Source organism: Pseudorca crassidens, chromosome 3 (assembly GCF_039906515.1).
Source record: "Pseudorca crassidens isolate mPseCra1 chromosome 3, mPseCra1.hap1, whole genome shotgun sequence".
In the NCBI taxonomy this organism is placed as follows: Eukaryota; Metazoa; Chordata; class Mammalia; order Artiodactyla; family Delphinidae; genus Pseudorca; species Pseudorca crassidens.
In genome coordinates this window covers 148,862,245-148,886,977 of record NC_090298.1, presented here as the reverse complement: position 1 = coordinate 148,886,977, position 24,733 = coordinate 148,862,245, and the positions used below count along the sequence as shown (strand labels likewise).

Here is a 24,733-nt window from a genome sequence, read left to right as displayed (position 1 = left end):
GCTCGGCCCCAACTCAGCTCCAGAGCAGCCAGATGCAGCCCAGGAGGAAGGCCGGGAGAGGCCGGGCTTCTTGTCAGATTCCTGCAGTTCATTCACCTGTAGAATAATGTCCAGTTTGCCCTATCACATGGCTGAGCCGGTTTTACCTTTAATCCCTTTCACGTTGGTCCTCAGCCTCAAGGAATGCCTAGGGATGATTCACCCGCCATCACATGGGGCAGGCAGTCATCTGTTTCATTACCTCACCCTGCTTGCAGCTTCTGGGAGATAACCCAGGATTCTTCTGCCACGGGGAGGTGGGGGGGTGGAGGTAAGGTGGACAGAGTAAGGCTTTAAGGAGTTGATTCCTGCTCTGGTCTCAATTTCCTGCTTCCCAGCCCAGGTCTAAAGATGTGCAGGAACAAGTCATGTGGAAATGCCAGGGCTAGGGCACCTGGGCTAAAAAGAAAGTTGGATTTGGTGGTCTAAAAGGGGTTTTCCCTTCACAACCAACATCAGCCGGTGGGAAGGCATGGTTGCAAAACAAGGCAAAAAAATGAAAGCAGCAAGTACGAAGATTGTCACAAACAACCACACACAATTTTCAGGCGGGGAAAGGACATGGGCTTGTGTTTGGAACAGAAAATACTTCATCAGTTTCACAGGGGTGTACACGGTGCTCCAAATGTACCACAGGGAGGCCCCTGAGATGACAGCTTACTGTGGACTGCCAAGCCCTCTACACTTCTCATCTGTAGCCCTTATGACAAGCCCTACAGAGTCTATATTACTATGGTGACTTTCAGACCTAAGACTGGGACTTCAGTTAAGCAAGTTACTCAAGGTCACACAGCTAGAAAATAGGGAGGGTTTAAGACCCACACAGACTGGTTCCAGAGCTTTCCCTTCTCAGCCAAGTAACTATGAAACAAGCATCAAAAGGGACAAGCATTCATAAGCATCTGTGATATTCCAGATCCAGACCATGGGTAGGTCCAGGAGTTGCAGAGTAACTAAAAAAAAAAGAAAGAATAGGTTAATGGTGGAGAGCACGAGTACTGAAGTCAGTCCTAGGTTCACTTATTAGCTCTGTATCCCTGGTCAACAATATAGCATCTTGGAGCCTCAGTTTTCTCATCAGTGAAATGGGTATAAGAAGTTGTATTCCTTATTCCAGAGTGGTGTTGTGACACTTACATGAGATCCTGCGTGTGAGGCACCTAGCACCACGTTGACTTTAATTTTGAGCTATTGCCCTCATCACTAATGTGAGGATTTTATACATAGTGAAGTTGAGGCCCAAGCAGAGGCAGTGCAGAGGGCTATGGGAATCTCCCCATAAAAGGAGTGGGAATTCCTACTTCTAGGTGTTGTGAGGCCAGTCTGAGGCCCACATTTCTGGACTTCTGTGCATGGCATCTATGGAATGAGGGAGGGAGGGTAAGGCCAAATACTGAGCCCATGAGTCTGGCCTTAAGAAGTAACTGGCTTTGCAGAAGGCATTTGGAGGTGAGGAGCTGCCATGGTGGGGCTTCTCTAACAAAAGAAGATGAGACCACAAACATGGGATTCTCCCCTTTGCTCAGCACACCCTGGCCCATACAACACAGAATACTGGCTCCTCTGGGAGACTGTGGGGCTCAGACAAAAGGTTACACCACACTGGGCTTCATTCCTCCAGTTCACCTCCCCGCTATATATCCAGGGCAAAAAATGGTTAAAGACACAGTCAGAAGACATAGACAGCCAGTTGATCCTTAACTTTAATTAAGTAATTACAAATTTTTAATTTCTCAAGCAATATTGATTTTTAAATTTTCTTCTCATTTTTTTCAACATGGAATTTTACTTTGCTTGCTTTCTTCTTTTTCGTAACCCCCTTCCCCCAAAGCTATAACATATCAAATAGTATCGCAGAGGAGAACACAGGGGAAGCTGCCTGGGACAGGTTAAGTATTCAATTTAATGAACAACAACAATGTCATTACTATTACTTTTACAGAGTGCTTCCCTGACACCGCCTGGAAGTCCTCCGGGGTCGAGGGGGGTGGGGTAGATTGATAGCACTCCTAATTTTACGGTCCCGGGGAAAAGCCAGCTACATTTGCAAATATGAGGGGTGGGGGGATGGGTGAAACAACGTGGGGAGAAGAATAGAATAAGAGGGAGACAGATGGTGTGTGTGTTGGGGGAAGGGATCAGAGATCCTGGAAAACTTATGTTCCCCGATTTGCAAGAATGTTTCCATTTAACTACTTCTTGCCTGACTCCTGATTCTACATGAGAGAAGCGGGGAGTTGTAAGATTTGGTGCCACCTGTGCAAGAGCCTGGACCCTCGGAGTGGAGAGAGCCAGGAGCGTTGGGAAGCAGAGGGAGAGCGGGTCTTGCTCTAGCCTCCTGGGGCGCCAGTCTGGGTCAGGGACCCAGGTAAGGGGCGGGCTCCCATTCCTCCGGCAGGAGCAGCCGGCGGTTGGGACTGTCCCACGAGGGGGCGCGTCTCGAGCCCTAGGACCCGCCCTCGCTGCGCTGGGCGCGGGGAGGGGACGCGGGAACCCTGGCGCCCGGTGCTCCGCCTCCCGTTTCCGGGGCAGCGCGGTTACCTGCACCGCCCGAGCCGCACCTGGCGGAGGCAGAAGTCGCAAGCCGAGCGTTCGCTGAACGGCGGAGCTGAGAGGAGGGATAGCACCCAGCTGGGGGGAGGAAGAGGCGGCGGCGGGCGGCGGGCGGCGGCGTGGAGGCTGAAGGGCGCCGCGCGCCGCGAAGGAGGGCAGGCGGCAGCTGCGCTCGACTCGCTCTGCCACGCCGGCGGGGCGCGCACCCGGGCCCGCACCGCGCCGCTGCGGACGCACATGGCAGCGTGAGAGGGCCGGCGGCGGGAGGAGCGGGCGGCGCCGGGCCGGGGCCGCAGGGCCGCATGGACAGCGCCGCCACCCCGGCCGGCCCTCACTAGGGCCCCCAGTCCGCGGGCGCCACTCCCCAGATCATGGTGCCTCGGCGGCCGCCCGAGCCGAAAAGAGCCGGCCGGAGCCGTTGAGCCGGGGGCCCCCGCGGCGGCCGGGAGCTGCATGGGGGAGCGCGGGCCGCGCTCGGGAAGATGCCCCGGCCGGAGCTGCCCCTGCCGGACGGCTGGGAGGAGGCGCACGACTTCGACGGCAAGGTCTACTACATAGACCACACGAGCCGCACTACCAGCTGGATCGACCCGCGGGACAGGTAGGACCCCAAGAGGCCCCCTCCTGCCCCACGGGCCACCAGCCGGTATTGTGCAGGGGATGCCGAGGAGCTCGGCGAGCGTCTTCGGTTTCCCGCACCCCACACGCTCCACCTTCATCCCCTTCTGGACCGCCCGGGTGGGCTGCCGGGAGGAGGGGACGGCCAAGTGAGTTGGCCCAGGCTGCCGCCACTGCCTTCCTCTGATGAGGACTCAGGCCCCAGGCGGCACCTGCCCGGAGTTTTGACCTTAAGCTCTAGCCCCGCCCCCCGCCCCCCGCCCCCCGCTTCCCCTTAGTTGGGTCGGGCGGGGGCTGGGGGAGCAACCTAGCCGAGCGATGCTGGGGCTTCCCGGGAAGGCTTTCCCCAGCACGGGGTGGGGGAAGAGGGGGGGATGGGGAAGCATCTGGTTTGGAGCGGGTGGCAGGCACCCAGGACTCAGTGGGAGACCGCTGGAAGAAGGACACTGCGTGCGTGCAGGGGAAGGCAGCCTGGAGTGTGGTTTTTGACAGGTGTCTCCGCGGCTCTGAGAGGAGCAGGGGAGCAGTCTGGGGGCCTGGAGGCCGAGAGAGGGAAGGAAAGGAAGGAGCGGGGGAGGTCTGATCGGGGAGACCGGTTCTCCAGGAATCTCACGGCAACTTGGAAGCTGTTAGGATGTAGATGGAGGTGAGAGGCCTCCGCAAAGCCCTGCCCATCCCTCTTTCTCCTCCCTCCCTTTCTCTGGGGACCGCGGCTTCTCAGCCCTGCACCAGCGCGTCCTGACCTTGGTGGGCACCAGGCCCGCTGGAGCACCGGATTTGTTTTTGCTGAGGCAGGTGGAGTGTGTGGCTCTTAGCTTCCAGACTTTCTCCTGGTTTGGACCGCTTGGCATTTCTTTGCACACACGCACCCCCCTCCCCATGAATATCCTGTGGGGAGGGGAGGACCACCCTCTGGGACCGCAGTCACCTCTGTGGTCAAAGTGCCTCAGGAATGCGGAATTTTCACCTGGTCACTGTGACCTTGGGTGTCAGGTGCCTGTAAAGCAATGGAGGTGAATTGTTTGGACCCTTCATCCTGTGGGGTTGGGATGGAGGTTCCAGAAGTCCAGGATGGGGTGTGTAGCGAGGTGAAGGTTGAGAAAAAGCAGAAAGAAAATGTGAGCTGAGATTCCTCGTGGTTTCTGTGAGCACTTTGGTTCATTCATTCAGCATTTACTGGGTACCTCCTCTGCGTTCAGTACCACGCTGAATGTCTCATCAATTTAATCCGGAAGAGAAATTTTTAACGCTGGAGAGCGTCCCGTGGGCAAGCTGCTTTTACCTCTGAGCCTCAGTTTCCCTATTTGTCAGGCAAATGATTTGCTTGGAAGGGAAGGAGTAATAGTGGAACTCTTTTTTAAAAAAATTTATTTATTTTACTTTTGGCTGCGTTGGATATTTGTTGCTGTGTGCGGGCTTTCTCTAGTTGGCGCGAGCGGGGGCTACCCTTCGTTGTGGTGCGCGGGCTTCTCATCGCAGTGGCTTCTCTTGTTGCGGAGCACGGGCTCTAGGCACGCGGGCTTCAGTAGTTGTGGTGCGTGGGCTCAGTACTTGTGGCTCGTGGGCTCTAGAGCACAGGCTCAGTAGTTGTGGCGCACAGGCTTCGTTGCTCCGTGGCATGTAGGATCTTCTCCGACCACGGCTGGAACCCGTGTCCCCTGTATTGGTAGGCGGATTCTTAACCACTGCGCCACCAGAGGAGCCCAACAGTGGAACTCTTCAAAGTTGGAAGGGACATAGAAGATCAAGGCCCAACTCCCACTTTCAAACGTGAGACAAACTTTGAGGCCCGGAGGTGCGATTTGCTTGTATTTTGATCTTTCCACCCCTCTGCCTTATTTATGCCGAGTTCTTTACCGGCTCTGAAGGTCTAACCTCCACACTTGTGGTCCTACTCACTTTCCTTCCCCATGCCCCCCTCAGGGTCAGTTGCCCCAGGGACTCTGTTGCTGTGTTGGTGAACTGGACAGTCTCTTGTCCTCTCCTAATACAGGCACAAGTTCAAGTTTCTGTGTCCTCCCATATTTTAGGTCTCAGCAGCTACTGAGTCCAGTGTGCTGTTAGCAGTTGAATGTCGAGGACACTGCTAACTCGGCCCAGGTCATGCATCTAGGAACTTCTCTGGGCTGCTGAGAGGATAACACAGCTGTAGAAAGCTTCTTAAACAACAGTCATTTTTTACCCTTGGAAGAGGGCAAGCAGTATAGCTTCTGTGGGATACTGACTTGACTAGAGCATAATTTCCCAAATTTTAGTATTATGTGGACCACGTTTTTTGCTATATCCACCTGTGTTATTGCTTACTTAATATTTGACTTTAAATCAACCCAATTTGAATTTTTTTTAGCCACTTTCATAAAGGGGAAACTAGTAATATCTATTGCCCCCAGTACTAGGGAACCTTTAAAAATACAGTGTTGGGGGGGAACCACAGTGCCATTATATTTGAGTTCACTCCTGGGGCCTGTCCACGGCTCCAGCAACAGGGCTGTGTAGCCTGTGTTTTTAGGCAGATTGGCAGGCATTAAAAACACATTGGCACTTCCTGGAGCTGCTGACTCTCTCCGCCTTGTAGGCCACTGGTTTGAATGCTGCATCTTTGTATTGATATCTGCTGGTCATCCCACCTGCACCAGCCCGGGGTAGGGCCCCTGAGCTTGGGGCGCTGAGGGGTTCTGAGCTCACTGTTGTGGTGAGCCAACTTTGAAAGTTTGGGGAAAGAGCTGAGCAGAGGGTATCCACTTCTGACTCCCTGGAATTCCCTCCTGCACACCCCAGAAGGGAGTTTTGCCTTCTTGTCCTACCTGTGTGGCCTCAGGCAAATCGCTTGACCTCTCTGAGGTGCAAGTGCTCCTTCGGTGAGAGAAGAAGGTTGATGAGATGTCTCTAAGCCCCCTGCCAGTTCTCAGATAGGATTTCGCTGATTCGGGCTTGATCTCGCCTTCTCCCTCCTGACTCCATGGCAGAATTGGGAGGGGGGACGGCAGGCAGGAGGGTGAGGGGACTGAGAGGAGGAGAACGTTTAACAAGGCTGAAAAGCGCCAGGCTTCTTTGGGGTGGTGAGGTTAGGGGAGAGAAATTCTGCCAAGGCAGTTACATCTCTGCAGCTGGTTAATGCTATGAAACAAAATATCACATAAAAAATTAAAAAAAAAAGATTCTGCTCCTTGAGTGTGTGTGTGTGTGTGTGCACGCGCGCCCATTTGTCTTGGTTTTTTTCCTTATCTGAATCAAGGAGATACACCTGTCCATTCCCCTGAATTTAAAAGAAGTAAGTCAAATGGTCCTTCAGTCAGAAAAGTGATTTCTTAGCCGCAGAGAACAGAATAGCGTTTCGGGTTACCAACCCTGAAGAATGTCCTGGCACGTTCCTCTCTCTGGGCCTGAGCTGTTTTGTGTGCTGTCCGGCTTGGAGGCTGCTGGGGGTAGGGAATCCAGTTTTCAGCTTCCCCTTTCACTGGGGGGTTGCCAGCTCTCTCCCCTTCTCACCCAGGGGAAGACAGGGAGGCCGAAATTCCTGAGGATGGTTGTCCCAACAACCGGAGAGGGGCCATTGGGCAGCTCGGGCCCTGCCTACTGGGCCAAAGGCTCCAACAGCACCACGGGCTCCTCCCGAGGCAAGGCTGGTCTGAGAAGGTGACAGGTCTGTGGGGAATCAGGTGCTGCATATCGGGCTGTGGAGCAGCGTGCCTTTAGCAGAGTAACCCTGGGTGCTTCTGGGAGCTTCCAGCAAAGAGCCAGCATTCCGGGTATATTTAACTTGGAGGTATGCAACAACAAACACACTGATTGTTCTCCGAGGAAGAATGGATTGTTGGAACTGGCCCTGCTGGGGAAGGTTCCTGAAGCCTAATTCCTGCTCATTGGGGGGTTTGTCTTCTGACCTTCTTCTAGGAACCACCTGGGAGCTCTGTGGGCACAGTTTCTGGGGCTGTGTGGTCAGTGCTAGAGGCCCACGTGTCTGGGAGGCCATGTTGAGAGAACCCAGCAACTTCTCTCATGATTTGAGGAGGAATTTTTGCCAACGCTGTTATTTCAGGAATGATTCATAGTGTAAGACGTTGGGTCTCCAGCAGGCAAAAGATCTTAATCTCCTTCTGGTTACAGACCCTTATAAGAATCTGACAAAGGTTAAGGATGTTTCCTGAAGAAAAGCACGAACATGGCTTTTGGCACATAATTTCAGGGCGTTTGTAGACCCCGGGTTCATAACCCCTGCCAGAGATTAACTTAAAAACTGCTCGTCGCTCCCTGGATGCCCTCCTGTTTAGCTAGGTGGGACATAATGATTGAGCATGTACTATATTCAGGTAGTCTGCTGGGAGCTTTCCACGGATAACTTCTTTGAATCCCCCTAACAACCCTGGGAATAGGTTATCTACCTGAGAAACCCGAGCCTCAGGGGGGCTAAGTTTGGGGAAAGCCACTCAGCTTCTGAGGAACTGAGATGGGAATGCCAGGCATGCCGACTCCAGAACCCAAATTTCTAACCACTTAGCTGCCTGGACTCCGTTGCTGAATTAAGACCTCTGCTCCACCGCCTAAGGAATTTGGCCTTGGGGCATGGGGCCAGCACAGGCATGATTTCAGTTACCTGCTGCCATTCCGGTGTCGCCAGGCCATGGCTATCCAGCGAGTGGTGTAGAAAATGGAAAGAGGTTGAGTCTTTGAATCCTGGCATCTTGGATCGGCTGGTTGCTGCCTGAGTGACCTTGGCAGGTTACATATTCTCTCTGAGCCTTGATTTTGTCTTCTCTAGGATGGGGTGATGCGCATAAACTGTCAAGGGCCATTATGAGCATAAAATAAGTTCAATCACGTAGGGCAGCTAGCACAGAACCTAACATACAGGAGACACTTGGGAACGCCAAACCTTTTGGCTTTTACTAGGAAGTACTTAGGAAATACTTAAGTCAGATGGAGACTGAGTCTCCATCCAGCTCTGTAGCAGTTTGCAGCTGGGATGGACCTTTCTGGTCATGTAATCCAGCCCTCTCATTTCACTGATGAAACAGACTCAGAGACTGGTGACTTGCCCAAGGTCACACAGCAATTGTCAACCTTGAGTCTAGTAGAGGTCTCCTTTCTTCTTTCTTTTATGTAAACTTTTCCCTAAAAATCAGACCCAGTTTCTTCTCATCCACGGTAATAATTTGAGAATATGTTATGCGTGTGGTTTATTCTTTGTAATCCTTTTTGACTATGCAGACCAGCAAGTTTCTTTCATAGCATTGCAATCATTTCTGACTCGTGTCGTAGGAATGTGTTATATGTCGACCAGTTAAAGCACCAGCAATTGCAAGTGCATTACTGTTTTTATAATCAATTTAAATAGATTTAAGGTTATTGTCGGACTAATGTCACTTTCCACCAATTTACATTCTGACAAGCTTTCTTAAGTGGGAATTATAACCAGCCTGCCAGGGAATTTACCCAAAGCCTCTATTCTCCATGCTTCTGCCTTTTTTTTTTTTTTTTTTTTTTGCGGTACGCAGGCCTCTCACTGTTGTGGCCTCTCCCGTTGCGGAGCACAGGCTCCGGACGCGCAGGCTCAGCGGCCACGGCTCACGGGCCCAGCCGCTCCGCGGCATGTGGGATCTTCCTGGACCGGGGCACGAACCCGCGTCCCCTGCATTGGCAGGCGGACTCTCAACCACTGTGCCACCAGGGAAGCCCTGTGCTTCTGCTTTTAATGATCCACTAATACCTTTAACTTGGGCCTTTACAATTATTAGAGGACTTTTCTTCTCCTTCCAAGGTTTGAATTTATGATCTACACATTTCAGGGGAGTCTGCAATGCACGGGAATATCTTACGTCATTCATTAAGAAAGAAATAAGGTTAAAAAGCACTAGTCTAGCTAACAGGAAGAAATAAGAGGCATTGGAACCCACAAATGAATAAAATAATAATAAATGCTAAGTCTCCTAATATGTAGTCTGTGCTGCGCACCAAGTGTTTTATATTATGATCTCATTTAATCCTTTTGCCAACCATATAAGGTAAGTACTGTTATTTTCTCCATCCTCAGATAAGGAAACAGCGATTTAGAAAGGTTAAGCATTTATATTTGCTCAAGGTCACCACCAGTAGGTGATGTACCCAGGATTGGGGCCCAGCTGGTTGAACTCCTGAATCCACACTCGAATTAGCTATTGCCATTTCAGGGCTCCAGATGCCCTGTTGACAAGCTGGGCTGGAAAGTTACCATTTACTCCTAAATTGAGGCGAGCCTGCTGTGGATCTCCGGGAAAGATGTTTTGCCAAGGAGGCTTAATCAGAGAAGCCAATGAGATCCACATGGCAGCTTAGGAGACGATCGGGCACAAAGTCTACCTTCTGGGAGCAGCCAGCTAACCAGAGCTCTGGGAGGGAGGGAGGGAAGGAACAGAGAAGGAGGCAGAGAAACTCTGAAGGATGCGGTGTGTGGAGAGAGAGAGTTCAGAGTCGTTCCCGAGTCTCTCGGGTAAATGCTCCCAAAGGCCAGGGACTTAGTAGCCAAGGCAGCGCCTCCCTGTCACCACCCCTCCCGCTTTTGGCCTCGCCAAACTGACCTGATTCCCCACTCCCCTGGGATCCCTGGGAGCTGTGCAACACTGCCCTTTTGAAGAGAAGCGAATCAGGTTGCCTTGGTTACTGGGAAGGTCGGAACGCCCAGCTCAGGTGCACATAAGGAGAGACGAGGCTAGAATAAGTGGGAGTTGGCATGTCGCCGGCATGCTGCTGCAGAACTCTCTGGATGCAGGAAGCCTCAGTCGGGTTTTGGCTGCATTTGCAGGGGGTGCCAACTTCACTGCAGTCAGCTGTCTGTGCCGAGTGTCTCCAGCCACGTCTGCCTCCAGGCTATGGGGATCTGCCCCTGGCTCAGCGAGGGGCCCTGGATAAGAGAAACCCACTCCTCTTGGAGAAATGGCCTGGGTAGCATCTCCTAGTACTTCCACTTGGACAGGGCTGAGGGCTGGATGGGGGCTGAGTCTGGGTGAAAAATGCATGCCGTGCCTCTCCCAGCACGGAGGGGCCCGTGGGCCACACACCTTTAGGTGGAACAGGTAGAGGCTCTAGTTACTGCTACTGACAAGCTTCTCGGCTGCCCTGAATCCCTGTTTCAGAGTGAGATAAAAGAAGAGAACACTCAGAAACTGGATACAGTGGCGTTTTGTTATTTAACCTTCACCAGCGGGCCATTAAGCCTCCAGCTCCTGGGCAGACAAGCTCCTGCCAAAATAAAGGGGGGCGTTCACTGTTGTTGTGTGGGGGGAACGCAGAACATTCTGTAAAGATGCTAGACAGGGGAGAGGGAGTGGAGAAGAGAGAGCAGGGAGGAGGGAAGAAAAGGACAAGTGCAGTGGGTTACCTCCACCCCCATTGCCTCTTCAATGCTTCTACCCATGACATCTCACCATTGGAGAGAAATGGGATCTTTCAGTTTCAAATGTCTGGCAAAGAAAAAGGACCCAGGCTTAGGTTCTCGTTCAATGGTCGGCCAGAAAAAAAAAAAAAAAATGAAGCCGCATCAAGATTAGGGACACCTTTGTTGGCTTTTTTCTTCCCCTGCTCCATTCATCACTCCCTGGCAGCCAGGACACCAGGCCAACGGCAGCTGCTGACTTTCCCCAGCCGGCTGCCTGCTGTTGCCGGGCCTGGTTTGGTGGCAGCCAGACTGTCCCCACGCTGGCTTCCTCCCCGCCCAGTGGCGGTTACTTGTTTGATTTGTCTCTGGGATGCCCTTAGGATCCACTGACTGATACCTGACTTGGAAGGATGAAGTATCAAGATCCAGGCATCAGGTGTCTGCTAGGATGAGATGAGCCTGGGACAGCCTTCCAATCCTGCATCTGTCGTGGCTTTTCTTGGATAGTTAGGGCTCTCTGAGCATGGCGTTGTGTAGTCCAGGAATTTCTAAAGTTTTAAAAGTTTTTATGTTAAGTGAAAAAAGAAGCAAACCCAAAAACTGTTCCATGAAAAATATAAATACATGTGGACGAATTAAGGGGTTTTAAAAAATGTTTCACTGGAATGGAAGGGCTATACATGAATCATTTTCTAAAACAAAATTGTGGCACATTATCAGTATATTCACAATATACAGAAAATTGCAGAGAAACGTCTGCTAAATGGAACACGGCATTTACAGACCTTGGAAAGATAAATAAAAAGGGCAAGGTAGGTATAAGAAAAGACAAAAGACACAAAGGAATCTGGAATTTCATTATGAGTATTACTGCCATTATATATCACACACATAATCACGTTTTATCTTTCCTCTGAGTTTGGACCTATAAGAGCCATGAGAAAACAATGTTTGGAGAGAGACGTTCAAATTTGCTTCTGACACAGTCATTAGGATTTTCAGTTAAATGTAGATGGACTGAATTATTTCATTTTTTTGTTCATTTACTGCCCAACCCTTCACACTTCCTAAATGTATATTTATCCTAGTTTAAGAATCCCTTTCAAATAATACATCTAATCAATCCTAATCTTTCTGGTTCTACTCCTTAAAAACAGTAATCCCCTGACCCCAAAAATTTTAATAAAAAATGACCTTGTGATCTCTCTTTTCCATTACATATAATACCTATCCTTTAGGTAAGATTGATGCCCAAAGCAGATGACCTAACACTCTGTTTTGAGGTCCAGCCCTTGGGTTTCTAAAACACCATTCGAAGGAGTTATCTGCGGTTTACATATGATTTCAATATCACAGCTAGAAATAGCAGCTCCAAAGCACATGTTCTACTGACTAATTTGGTGGGGCATAGTATGAATGACCTTTGGATACAACGAGGTGGTATCAGGATCATTCATTAATTTCAAAATGTATTTACTGAGGCCTTTTAAGCTTAAGGAGTTTACAGTCTGTCGAGGTGAAGAGACAAGTAAATATGCAATTGTAACACAGTGTGATAGTGGTTATAATAGAGGCATGAACTTACTTAACCTGGAGAATTAGGGAAGGCTTCCTGGGAGAGGTGGCAGTCAAGCCCAGTCTTTTTTTTTTTTTTTTTTGATAAATTTATTTATTTATTTTTATTTGTTTATTTTTGGCTGCACTGGGTCTCCGTTGTTATGCGTGAGCTTTCTCTAGTTGCGGCGAGCAGGGGCTACTCTTTGTTGCAGTGCACCGGCTTCTCACTGCGGTGTCTTTTCTTGTTGCGGAGCACGGGCTCTAGGCACGCGGGCCTCAGTAGTTGGGGCACGCGGGCTCAGTAGCTGTGGCTCACGGGCTCTAGAGTGCAGGCTCAGTAGTTGTGGCACACGGACTTAGCTGCTCCGTGGCATGCGGGATCTTCCAGGACCAGGGCTTGAACCCGTGTCCCCTGCACTGGCAGGCAGATTCTTAACCTCTGTGCCACCAGGGAAGCCCTCAAGCCCAGTCTCGAAGGGTAAGCAGGACTTAGCCAAATTAATGAATGTTCTGGGAAAGGAAGCATCAGGTGCAAAGGCAAGGCGGCATGAGAGTGCATGAACCCTTCGGGAAGCTGCAAGTTGATCATCTGACTAGCATAAAATGCTTGTCAGAATGGCAGAAGATGAGGCTTTGTCTTCTCCCTGCTCACCAATAACCCATACTTCTCTTGCTGAAGTCTGTGCCTTCAAAACATTTGTAATAATATATTGTAATCTCTGTGAATCCAGATTGCAACCAATTCCAATCACTCGATTTGCAGGAAATGCACTCAGTTTCCACGTCACATAGGTCATGATTTCTGCTGGTTGAGATGCAACGAGCAGGATGCCATGGGGACGATAATGTCCCAGAGCTGCAACAAAGGCTCTGAACATATCCACATTTCTCTGTACCACGTCGAGGTAGGACTGAGAACTACCCAGAGAGTTGACTGTGAAGATCACCACCTTTGCTGAAATTGCTAACGTGCAGGCAATTCCCAGTTCTCCACCGCCAACCGCGGTAATTTTATTGACTGTTTTATTCTCATGATTTGCCCAGTTCTTTGAATTTATATCTGAGACACCTTCAGTGATTTTTGCAATATAGGCTAGCAAGTCTGCCTGCTGTGCCGCATCAGATGATGATAGAGAATACAGGGGAAGTTCTTCTTGAAACTTGGCAATCATTTCTTTAATTCATCCAACAATGACAGATTTAGGCCTGATACATCACAGGAATAGTGCCAGTGAAATTCAGCAGGTTTTTCTGGGAACTATCTTTGAAAACATAGGTATCCATGGAATATCTGAAATGTGGGAAAAACATATTGACAGTCTTCAGTTCTTCCATAGTTAGATCCCTGAACTTGTAAGCAGTCGCCTCACACCCTCACTGTTGAGCTCCATCTCCAGCCAGGACCACGAGTCGGGTTCTAGTCCAGGAATTTCTTACACGTGCATTTGTATCACTAACAGTGACAACCATAACTGGCCTCTGGTGATCGCGATGCTAATAGTTATATTTAGTCATCTTTATCCAGTAGCTCGCGTGGGCCAAACACAGTTTGTTGCTCATGGTATTTTTGTGGCATTTTGCAGATGAGGAAACTGAGGTTAAGAACAGCCAAGTGACAAACTCAAGGTCATAGAGGTAGAAAGGGGCCGAGTTGGAATCTGAATCTAGGTCCGTCTGATTTCAAAGCCTTACTCTTTGCACCACTGCAGTCTTTTTCAGTGAATTTGGAGAGAGGAAGGGAAGAGGGGAAGGGAGCAAAGGAAAAGGGACCTTTGTAACTACAGAGAAATAAACAACACATCTATGAGCATATATACCTTGCTCACTGTGGAGGAAAATGTTTGTGTGGTTCCAGCCGAACTTTGGTTTGACATACCACACTGTTCCCTGCAGTAGATAAGGCCTTCCTGACGATCTCCAGAGGACGCCAAGTCCCGTCTCTGTCATTTACATACAGTAAGTCACCTTGAACAAGTCCCTTCTCTACTGTGTAAAACACAGGTAAGCGTAGGACCTACCTACCCCAGAGGGTTGTGGGGAGATGAAAGGACCTCAGACATGGTGGGTCTTACCCAGTGCCTGGTACACACCAGGCTCTCAGATGGGAGCTGTGACTAGTTAGGCTAGTTTACCCTACTTTGCCTTGGTAGAGAAACGAGAACCATTGTCCCTTCCTTGCCAACTCAAGTTTTTTCCTGCTGAAGCAGGGCTCACCTGAGCCGCCTTGGCATCAGGGTTTGCAAACCACCTTGGGGCACTCATTGTGTAAATAAACCAATAAATTCTTTTCCCCCTAGTCTTATCAGAGGCAAGCCCTCGTTTGGAATTTCTGAAGTAAAGTGACTCTTGCCAGGGAGCTGGCACCAGGGCAGTGTGTGAAGCAGGGATAATGAGTTGCAGTGGTCATGGCTGAGTGAAAACGGCTGCTGTGGGAACTGGAGGTCTCTGGAATCCATTGGTGACTGCTCTGATATCCTGGCCCTTCACTCGTGCTTCCCTGTGCCCTGTTGGAGAGCTGTTTGAGAACCTGCTGATTTTAGCATGGAGGTGGTGCAGAAGGGCATTGGTGTTTATCGTGTCCCACCCAGCCAGGGGTTGGCCATTCATTCAGCAGGTATTTATTGAGTGCCTACTGGGCTTCAGGCTCCGTTGAGAGCAAAGTCCCTGCTACAATGGGGTGTACCTTCGGGCCAGGGAGATGGGCAAACAGTTAAACAGATAAATTACATTCTGACTGGGGGCTTGGTATTTGCTAGAATTCTTTGACCCATCTTAGGAAGCTGGAGGGATGGCCCTGTCTAGGACACCTGTTGGTAGTTGCTGTGTGAACGTGGGCTTTGGATCTGAGAGACCTTTGCGCCTTCCCTACGGTGTTACCCAGAGCCTGTTAGGATGAGCTGGGCACCGGGCTAAGTGCTGGGAATGCAAGGGTGACATAAGACAGTCTCCAACTCATATCATTTACTACAAATTAGTGAGAGACAGTCATCAAACTGTGCAAATAGAAATGCCAGGCTCTCTGAACCTTGGTTTATTTCCTCTCCTGTTTCATCTGGACTCAACTTAGAAATATTTATTGACTGCCTGTAAACGAATAGAGTGTCTGTAATATGCCAGACATTGTTCCAGCACTGGGGATTTGGCAGTGATTAAGCCGTCAAAAATCCTGTCCTCACGGAGCTTACATTCTAGAGCAGTGATTCTCAAGCTTGGGGAAGCATCAGAATCACCTGGAGGATTTGTGAAGCCGGGTCCCACTCCCTCACTCCCACCCACACACCCAGTCTGTGTCAGTAGGGCTGCCGTGGGGCTTGGAAGTTGGTGTTTCCAGCGTATGACGCTGCTGCTTTGTGCCCTGTTGCTTTGCAGACCGCTAACAGTTGATTTATTGAATCCTCGCAATAACCTGGGAGGATTGGGGGTTAGGGTGGGGTAGGGGAGTTGGGGGGAGCCCTCTCCTTGCTGTTTTACAGACAGGGAACTGAAGAAGGCAGGTGAGGCAACTTGGCCCTCCCTTTTACGCTAAGCAAGCTACAGGGAGTGACTTTAGAAGCAAGCGCTGTTTAACTGCCTCGCCGTGATCGCTATGAGCAATTTTGTTCTGGTTCTTTTGCTGACCCAGAGCCTGACTGGTGGCAACATCCAGTTGGGTTTGCCCCCGCGTTGTAAAATAAAGGATTGGGAAGCAGGAGGTCTGAGCAGATCCCAGAAGCCAGAAGGAACTTCTCTTTACATTAGAATGTGTGGAGTTATGTATCCATGGTCGCCGAGAGGAGCAGAGGGCACGGGTCTTCCCTGTTTCTCCCTGATGCTGAGCCAGGAGACCTGTGCCGAGTCCGCTCTTCAGAGGAAGGGGTGCTGGGCTCCTTCCCCCCAACCCAGTCTTACTTCGAGTCTAGGAAGTGCAGATGAGGTGTGGCGAAGAGGCAAGGCTCTCCTCTCAGAATCCTCACAACAGCCCTCTAGGGAGGCCTTGTTCCCCTTGACCATGACTTGGATTGTACATCCTCAGCCTTGCCACTGGCTGGTTCTCTGACCTTGTTTAAGCTACTTAAAGCCTTCTGAGCCTCAGTTTCTTCACTGGCAAAATGGGAATAAATTAGAAGCTACCTTGTAAGCCACAATGAAATTCGAGGTCTCTCATTATATTTAAGTTCCACTGTCTGGACAGAGATTAAGGCCTCCTTGATAGCTTCATCTATAGTTCTGTAGTTTCTGCTCAGTTCATATATTTTGAGCACCACAATTTTTTTGGACATAAACCTCTTTCTTCTCATTTCTCTGGAAAAATGGATCATACTTAAGCAGATACACATCTTCCCAGACAACAAAGACCTTTGCTAGACGGGACTACTAAGCGGTATCTTAATAGCTCAAAAAATTTCAAACCAGCCTGAGTGGTTTATTTCCACTGCTGATATAAAACAAATATTTGCTGGCCGCAGGTGGAGGACACTGGGTGTTTCTTCAGCCTCCTGACTGGTCACCAGGCCTGAGTGGTTCTCAAAATGTGGTCCCAAACCAGGACATCAGCTTCACCTGGGAAGTTGTTAGACCTGCAGACTCTCCTGTCCCACCTCAGACCTACTAATCAGACACTCTGGGGGGTGGAGCCTTGAGAGCTGTCTTTTAAGGAGCATCCCAGGTGACTCTGCTGCCCCCTCAAGTCTGGGAACTACTGGCCAAATGTTTGCAGCTAGAATGACGTGAGGGATTCTGTGAGTGGTCGCAGGCAAAAACTGGCCAGGTTTGAAGAGCCTTCCAAGCACAGGTCGATGCAGCCCGTTGAAATGGTCTTCACTGGCTTGAGAACATTTTATGATCAATCCCCAGACCCTTATTGTCCAAGCGGGACCTCCGCACTTCTTTCACCAGGCCTCACCATCACTTAACATCTTTGCATCAAGATTCAGCTCACAAATGAAGTATAAGAAGGCCTTCCCCTTCTCCCTCGCCTGGGCTCCATGACACCTTATGCTGTAGTAGGACAGCGTGACTACCCACATCCTCTCCGTTCTTGTTAATAGGCAGCTCAGTGGCTGGCACACAGTAGGACTGCACCAAGCCAGGAAATGGCTGCTCCCCAGTTGGGAGTTTTGGATTCTGTTTGTGGCCCTTCCTCATAGCAGCAAGTCCCTTGGCCTTCCTGAGCCCTAGTCTTCGTTGCTCTATGACGGGGGGAATAATGACCCTTGGTCTCCTTTCCACAATGGAGTATAGGAGTCTGTGTCTGGATCTCCGGGACAATAGGATCAGTCAGTGATTCTCAAGTTCAGTTGCACATCGGACTCAGCAGAGGGGGAGTGCTAAAAACACCTATGCCCGCCCCACTCCCAGAGAATCTGGTTTCATTGGTCTGGGGTCTGGCCTGGGCATGGGATTTCTAGAATCTCCCCAGTTGACTCTGGAATACAGCCACATTGGAGAACACGACTGTAGGTAAATACATCCCTTCCTCAAAATGCTTGTAGAGTTTGAATGAGATTATGCTAAAGTACCTTGTAAAGCGCTTTAAAATTTAAGAGTTCCACAGTTCCACATGGAAAACTGAAGATGATTCAGGAAGTATTAAAAAATAGCTATGGGGGGGAGAAGGAGGTATTTCAGGGATGTCAGGCACCTTGCAGTTTGGTAATTTCCCCTCTTCTAGATCTGTCTTGCTATTTCTTTCCTGATGTGTTAAGTATCAAATTGATTTGGGCTCATCTTTGCCTTAATGTGAAAATCTTTCAACTCGCATTGCAGGAGTAAATGCCTTTAAATAAATCGGTCTAAGCTACTTCGGAGTTGTAGGTCTGGGGGGTGGGCAGCTGCTGCCTGTCCCCAGCAGATCTTGGTCTGGATTTCATGCACACGTCTGAGTCCTCGAGACTCCAAGGGAGTGGGGAAAGCAGATGTTGTCACCATGTAGATCGTGGCCGGTGGATAAGAACTCATCATAGCCAACACTTGCTGAGACTCTAGATAGTGCAAAGATCTGAGCCGAGCGCTTTGAGTGCATTTTCCAATTTAATTCTCCTAGCAACCGTGCGAGGTGAGAACCGTTACCACCTCCATTCTGCTGCTGGGGAAACTGAGGCTCAGGCAGTTGAGAACTTGGCACTGATGGCACAGCTAATAAGTGGCAGAACTGGGATGCCACTTTCTCTGCCGCCACATTGCACCCTGAAGGCCAGGCCAGGCTAGGCTGTCAAGAAGAGCAATACTGAATTTGTTCTGGTAATTCAGACCATAGCTCCTTTCACTACTGTGATTCCTTGAGTAGCAACTTCGCTTAGTTGCTCAGGGTCTGTCTGGATAGCTAGACCTTTCTGTTTGCTCTGCTCCTATTTTCGGAGATGTCCCTCTCTCAGCGAGCACGGTGAGCGAGCTCTTTTTCTGAGTACAGTCAGTTTTTCAAAATTCCTCCAAGGATCACTTTCCTAGACCACATTCCCCTGTCCTGGTGGTGATGAGCGTCTTTGTTTCACCCTCCTTATAGACTCTTGTGCTCAAGGTAGCCCCATCTCTTGTTACTTTGGTATGAAAGACTCAGCAGGAATCAAATTCCCTTCGGACGCTTTGGTGTCTGAATGGCATGTGGGCTTGGACGGCAGCATTCTTGCTTGCCCGGTAGCACATCCTTCAGGACGTTTGTTTGGGTTCACTAGAAGTCAATTGGGTCATCTCAGATCTGAAGTGGCTCTAGCCGTGCACAAATTACCTTCCATTTCTGTTGCGTGTTGGGTAGAATCGAAAACAAAGAATGCCATTACCTTTGTGTGTTTGGTTCCTGGTGGGAACTGTGCTAAGAAGAGGGTTCAGCAGTGACCAAAGACAGACATCATTCCTCATAGAGCTTACGGACACATAATAAGAACATGAACAAAAGACTTACGGATTAGGAAGATAAAGAGGATGCTGTATTAGAAAATAATAGGTCTTGTAAATGACACCAAAGATCCAGCTATGGAATTTAAAAGTTCTGTAGTCAGAAACGCTGTTTGCTTTTACCTTTAAGTAGGATCCGTCTATAGTGATCACTGCTCTACCTCTTCAACCAGGTTTTCTTAATTCAAGTCAGGAGATCCTGGCACTCACTGTAGTGGCAACAAGTGTATTTTCTTTTTTTTCGCTTTTTTTTTTGAATGAAAGATTCTTTAACTTCTGTAGTGCTTCACAATTTTCAAAAGTTTCACACACGTGATTTCATATAATCTCATAATAACCCCCCCCTTTTTTTTATCCCCTACCCCTGTATTGTGCCTTTCCCCTTCCCTCTCCCCACTGGTAACCTGTAGTTTGTTCTCTATGTCTGTTGAGTCTGTTTCTTTCTGTTTTATTCCCTGGTTTGATGTATTTTTTTGATTCCACATATAAGTGATATCATACAGCATTTGTCTTTCTCTGACATACTTCACTTAGCCTAATGTCCTCCAAGTCCAGCCATGTTGCTGCAAATGGCAAAATGTCATTCTTTTTTTATGGCCAAGTAGTATTCCATTGTACATGTAGACCATATTCTCTTTATCCATTCCTCTGTTGATGGATACTTAGGTTGCCATACCTTGGCAATTGTAAATAGCGCTGCTATGAACACTGGGAAGCAGTGCTTTTTCTTTCTTTTTTTAAAAAATAAATTTATTTATTTATTTTTGGCTGCATTGGGTCTTCGTTGCTGCTTGCGGGCTTTCTCTAGTTGCGGCGAGCGGGGACTACTCTTCGTTGTGGTGCGCGGGCTTCTCATTGCGGTGGCTTCTCTTGTCGCAGAGCACAGGCTGTAGGCGCGCAGGCTCAGTAGTTGTGGCACACGAGCTTAGTTGCTCCGCAGCATGTGGGATCTTCCGGGACCAGGGCTCAAACCCGTGTTTCCTGCATTGGTAGGCGGATTCTTAACCACTGTGCCAACAGGGAAGTCCCAGCAGTGTTTTTTTCTTAACTTTGGCCAAGGAGCTCTGTTCTTCCCCCAAGGCAGCATGATTGGTCAACCACATGCATCTGAATTTCCTAAGAGAGTTACTCAAATGCAGATTCCAAGGCCTGGCTCTGGTCAACATAATCAGAATTTCTGGATTATGTGAAACCCAGACTCCTTTGTAAAAAGAACCACTGAGTGATTTTGCTACCGTCCTAGGTTTGAGAAGTACTGATCAAGGAATAGACTTGTTTCCAAGTGCAAATCATCCTAGAGACTCGACCAGGACTAGAATCCCTTCAGCCTCTTCCACAACCTGGCCTGCTTATTTATTGGTCCTCACCTCAGGAACATCTCTTCCTTTCTTCAGGCATCCATGGGTTTCTAGAGTGTGCTCAGGTGCTCTCTCCCCAAGAGTAAGCCTTCAGTCCTACCCCATGCTTCTTTCTCTGAGGGACACAGAGGGGTTCCATACCCACCACCCCACCCCACCCCCATTCCCGCCATACCCTCCATTCTCCTCCTCCCACCCCCATTCTCTGAGCAAGGTTCCAGGAGTGTCACCAGGAGACCTGTGGCGGCATCTTCCTTGACCTCCCTGTAGCGTCTAACCGTATTGCCAGCTCTCCTCCTTTCCTGGCAGTCATTCTTATCCAGGAGAGTAAGGCGTCGTGCAGTCTCCTCCCTAGTGGCGGCCTGTGTCGCCAGGCCTTCGACCGCCTGCTCTGCACTGAAACCTCAGGTGCTTATTTCCAGTTTCCGGCTGGACATCACTTCTCTGTCCAGGCGAGCACTGCAAACTACCACAAATCTAAAACTGAATCCAGTCCGGGTCTCAAACCAACATCTTTGCCCATCTGTGTACGTTGAAGCCCCGCCTCCCTCACTGGCCACGTTGGGTACCACTTGCTCCACGAGGCCTTCCCTCATCTGTCATCTCCCGTGCCACTCTGGCTAGAGGGTATCTACTTTAAGCCAGGCCTGTTCTGGTCAAAAGCAACAGAGGCCCACGTGACATGGCTCTAGGAAAGAGAGGCTGCTGTGAGGTCAGAGATTTCACAGGAATCTAAGGATGGGCATAGCGGCCCCCACTACCGGGATGGCAGGAGCTGCAGCTGGAGGCCGTGAAGAACAGCGGTCTCCACGTACGTCCCTCCGTTCCCTCCTGTCGGCCCGCTCATGTCATGGTTTCTGCTACCTCTGAAACCTACAGACAGACTACAACAAATCTGAAATTTGTTCATACGTTCGTAAACCACGTTATGAATTAGTTCTGCCTTGAACTTGCTGTGTGACCCTGGACAAGCTACTTAATCTCTGTGAGCCTCAGTTTCCTCACTCTATACAAATAAGACGAAGAAGAATAATAGCCAAGATTTTATTGGGTGCCAAGCCCTGCTCTGTGTTTTATATTAGCTCAATTAACTGTCACACTAACTTTCTGAGGGAGGTACTGTTACTATCCTCATTTATAGATGAGGAAGTGGAGGCACAGAGAGGCTAAGTAATTTGCCCAACGTCACACAGCTAGAAAGTGGCAAAGCCAAGATTCAAACTCAGGCTCTCTGGCTCCAGAGCTCACGCTGTTAGACCGCCATTCACTTTGAGGGGTTATTGTGAGAATTATAGCGTGGATTCTCTTATTTAGGACACGTAGCCGAGAGCAGTACTCAGAATAAGTACCTAAGAATGCTAACAGCCATGACGTCATCACAGCATTAGTTTGCAGGTGACCCATATGACCTTCACAACCCCAGCTGACCCGTAACTCTTCGCCTCAGCAGCCACAGCTAACCCGGTGTCCCCGGTTCAAATTCTTGTGAGAGATGCTGATTTGGAAAGATGACAGAGCTGGCCTTGAACTGGATTCACCTGGTGCAAGAAATCACAACAGGGCTCAGAGGTCATGTACCAACCACGGCAGCTCTCCTCTCAGGAGAGGCCGTGGGCAGCTGGCATCCCTAGGTCGTTCTTTCTCAGAACTTCCAGAGTCAACTGTTCTGAATGTCTGGCAGTTAGGAGACCTGGTGGTTACTCTCGCTGAGCACATGCTCGATTCTGAGCCCTGCTTTCGGCCTCATCCCCTGTGGCAAGCTCCCATTCATTTCCGTGACCCTGACTCTCACTGCTGGAAGTGGGGCCTGTGGACCAGCACATCAGCATCGCCGGGGAACTTGTTAGAAATGCAGAATCTCAGGCTCCACCTCAGACCCACTGAGTCAGAAATCGCATTTTAACAAGATCCCCAGTGGTCCTTGCAGGTTAATGTTTGAGTAGCCTTGGCCAGTCAACACTACTTATGTCTGCGTAGCACTGTTTTGTTTTTTTGTTCTGTAGCTGACTGTGCCTCTAACTAGCTCCGATATAGATATCAGATAATATCAGGAAGCAGTGGATTCTTACAACCAGGTATAAACACTGCCGAGGGGTAGGAGCTTCTCAGCCTGTTCCCACAGCCCCACATGGAATAAGGGATTGAAGCCAGATCGGGGATGGGAGTGGCGGAGGGCTCAGTTGAAAGGGGGGGGTCACACCTGCTGAGAAAAGACAGGGTCCTGAGCCTGCAGCATGCCCACCAGTGGGGTCAGATGCCAGAGGTCAGAGTGGAGGCAGGCTGTGTAGAAGTCCACCACGGTGGCAGGACGTGGTCTCCGGGGTGCACGGGGCAGTCAGAAGGTGGGAACCCTTGGTGGCAGGGGCAGTGTCTCTCAACTGCAACACAGAATGAGGAGGTGGCCCGCAGGCACCTGGCAGAGATCACAGAGGCAGAATTCCAGCCCTTAGAGAACAGTGGCAAGAGCAAGACAAGGAGGTCTGGGGTCCCCAGTAAGCTTCCCAGGCAGAGGCTTGAGCCAGCAAAATAAATGGCAGGCTCCCTGGAACTAGCTTAGAACAGGTCAGAAGTACCGCCATGAGGGGGCTAGCAGAAACAGTGCCCATGGCCAAGGCTGGGACCGGCTGAGCCAGGACCCCCATGCGCAACCCTGGACCCAGCCAGGGGCAGCCTGAGTGGGGCGGCACTGGGGCAGGAGAGGGCAGGCTCCTGGTGGGGGACCGGGGGCCGGAGGGGCAGGCAGCCAGCTGCAGGCCGGAGGGAAAGTCTGTATGAGGCCCTGTGGACCGCCTTGCCTTCCTGGCATGAGGGCGGTGGGGAGGTGTGGCTGGATGCCAGAGGGCTTTCCCATCAGTGCTCCCTGGCCCCGGTTCACCGTAACCGCATAAGCGTGGACCTTGCCAGGACACATTCCCGAGATAACACCCACCGTCATCCCGGGAACAGGGTGACAGCCCGACTGTGAGCAAGGCTCCCGACACCCTCCCTGCGTTCATTTCCAGTTTGCTGGATGTTGTATGTGTGTCTATGTAAAATGACAGAAGAACGAGTCATTAGTGAGCCGTCCAAAGTCCCTTTGGGAACATTCCAGGAAAATCAATATCCCATCAAAGCCACAAATGGCTTTTTTCTTTCCCCCACTCCTTCAAGGCAGGGTTTCTCAGAGTGTGATCGGCCAACCTCCCGCCTTACTCCCCCGTGGAGCTTGTAAAACACAGATTCCTGGGGCCCTACCTGAAAACGACTGAATCAGAATCTCAGCGGGGCTTCCCAGAATCTGCATTTTTAACCTGCCACCCAGCCGATTCTAATACCCCTTAATAAAACTGAAAAACCTCTCCTCCCCCTACCCACAAGGCACTGTCTTTCCTTTGCACAAACCGGATCCTTGCCCTGCCTGCTGGTGCTCCCCCCCTGTGCTGCTACACCCACTTAAAGGGCCACCTCTTCCCAGGAGCCTGCCTAGCTGTCTTCGTCCCAGCTCAGGTAGGGGGCCCTCTGTGCACCCTTCTAACACGGCTCTGCCACATCGTCATTTCTCTCTCCTGCCTGTGTTCTCCGCTGAATGGTAACGCATCCTGCCGAGCCTCCCCAGGCCCAGCATAAAGTTTTGTGCCTAATTAGAACTAATAAATGAATATGAGCGAAGGCAGCTGAGAGGTAACGGTGAAGCCGCAGAGTAGATGCTTCCCGGTAGGAAGCCGCCACCTTCCAGTCCTTCTCTCGGTCATCCTGAACTCCTAGGTCAAGTTTTGGAGCCAGAGGGCAAGTATCGGACCCAAGGAGAGCCCAGGGCTCTGGCTGGCCTGGGGCACAGCCCACCTGTTTGGGGCTGAGGCGTCCCCAGTGGAAACCTAGCTCTCTATCTACATTTTGGAAAAACTCCAGCAGAAAAAAAGGCTCAAGGATGGTTTGCCAGCCCCAAGCCTGACGCCAAACTCAGGGCCTCTAGAATGTTCAACACCCCCCTCCCCTTGTCAAGGCAGGAGGAGTCAAAGAATAGAGCTATCGGACCATGAAACTCCCAAGAGTCCTTTCCCCCAGCGTTTCTCAGAGACCGCTGCCACTGTTTTCTGTGGGAGGCTCCGAATTGCCATTTGCCAAACTGGTAAACGTTGACCCAGCAGAAATCAGGCAAAAATAGGAGAAGCCCCGGACAGGCTGCCTTAATCGTGTTGGTGAAGGGAGAGCCAGGTGCCTGTGAGCTGAAGAATGCTGCCCATCACCTTGCTCTGAAAAACAAAACGTATTTCCTTAATCTTAACAGCTTGAGCACCCCGAAACCTGCTTTACCAGTCCAGGGTGCCTCCTCTGATCTTGCTTGCTTATCTGTGTATACGTGGGGTCGTGGGACAAGGTGACTTTGGGAAGGCCTGGCCTGCTTGAG

General features: G+C 50.2%; 1 protein-coding gene and 1 pseudogene across 3 annotated transcripts in view; one reads left to right on the top strand and one right to left on the bottom strand.

Moving 5' to 3' along the window:
* Nucleotides 1–2,519: 2,519 nt before the first annotated feature.
* The window catches only part of WWC1 (WW and C2 domain containing 1), a 153,089-nt gene continuing 130,875 nt past the window's right edge, over nt 2,520–24,733 (top strand). Inside the window, exon 1 of one of the 3 annotated variants that reach the window (XM_067732902.1) lies at nt 2,520–3,193. In XM_067732902.1, the coding sequence (XP_067589003.1) occupies nt 3,075–3,193 (119 nt within the window). In that variant the 5' untranslated portion in view covers nt 2,520–3,074. The remainder of the gene's footprint in view (nt 3,194–24,733) is intronic. The other 2 variants (XM_067732900.1, XM_067732899.1) reach the window with 2 other exon arrangements.
* Nucleotides 12,712–13,531, bottom strand: LOC137220589 (ubiquitin-conjugating enzyme E2 variant 3 pseudogene; annotated as a pseudogene).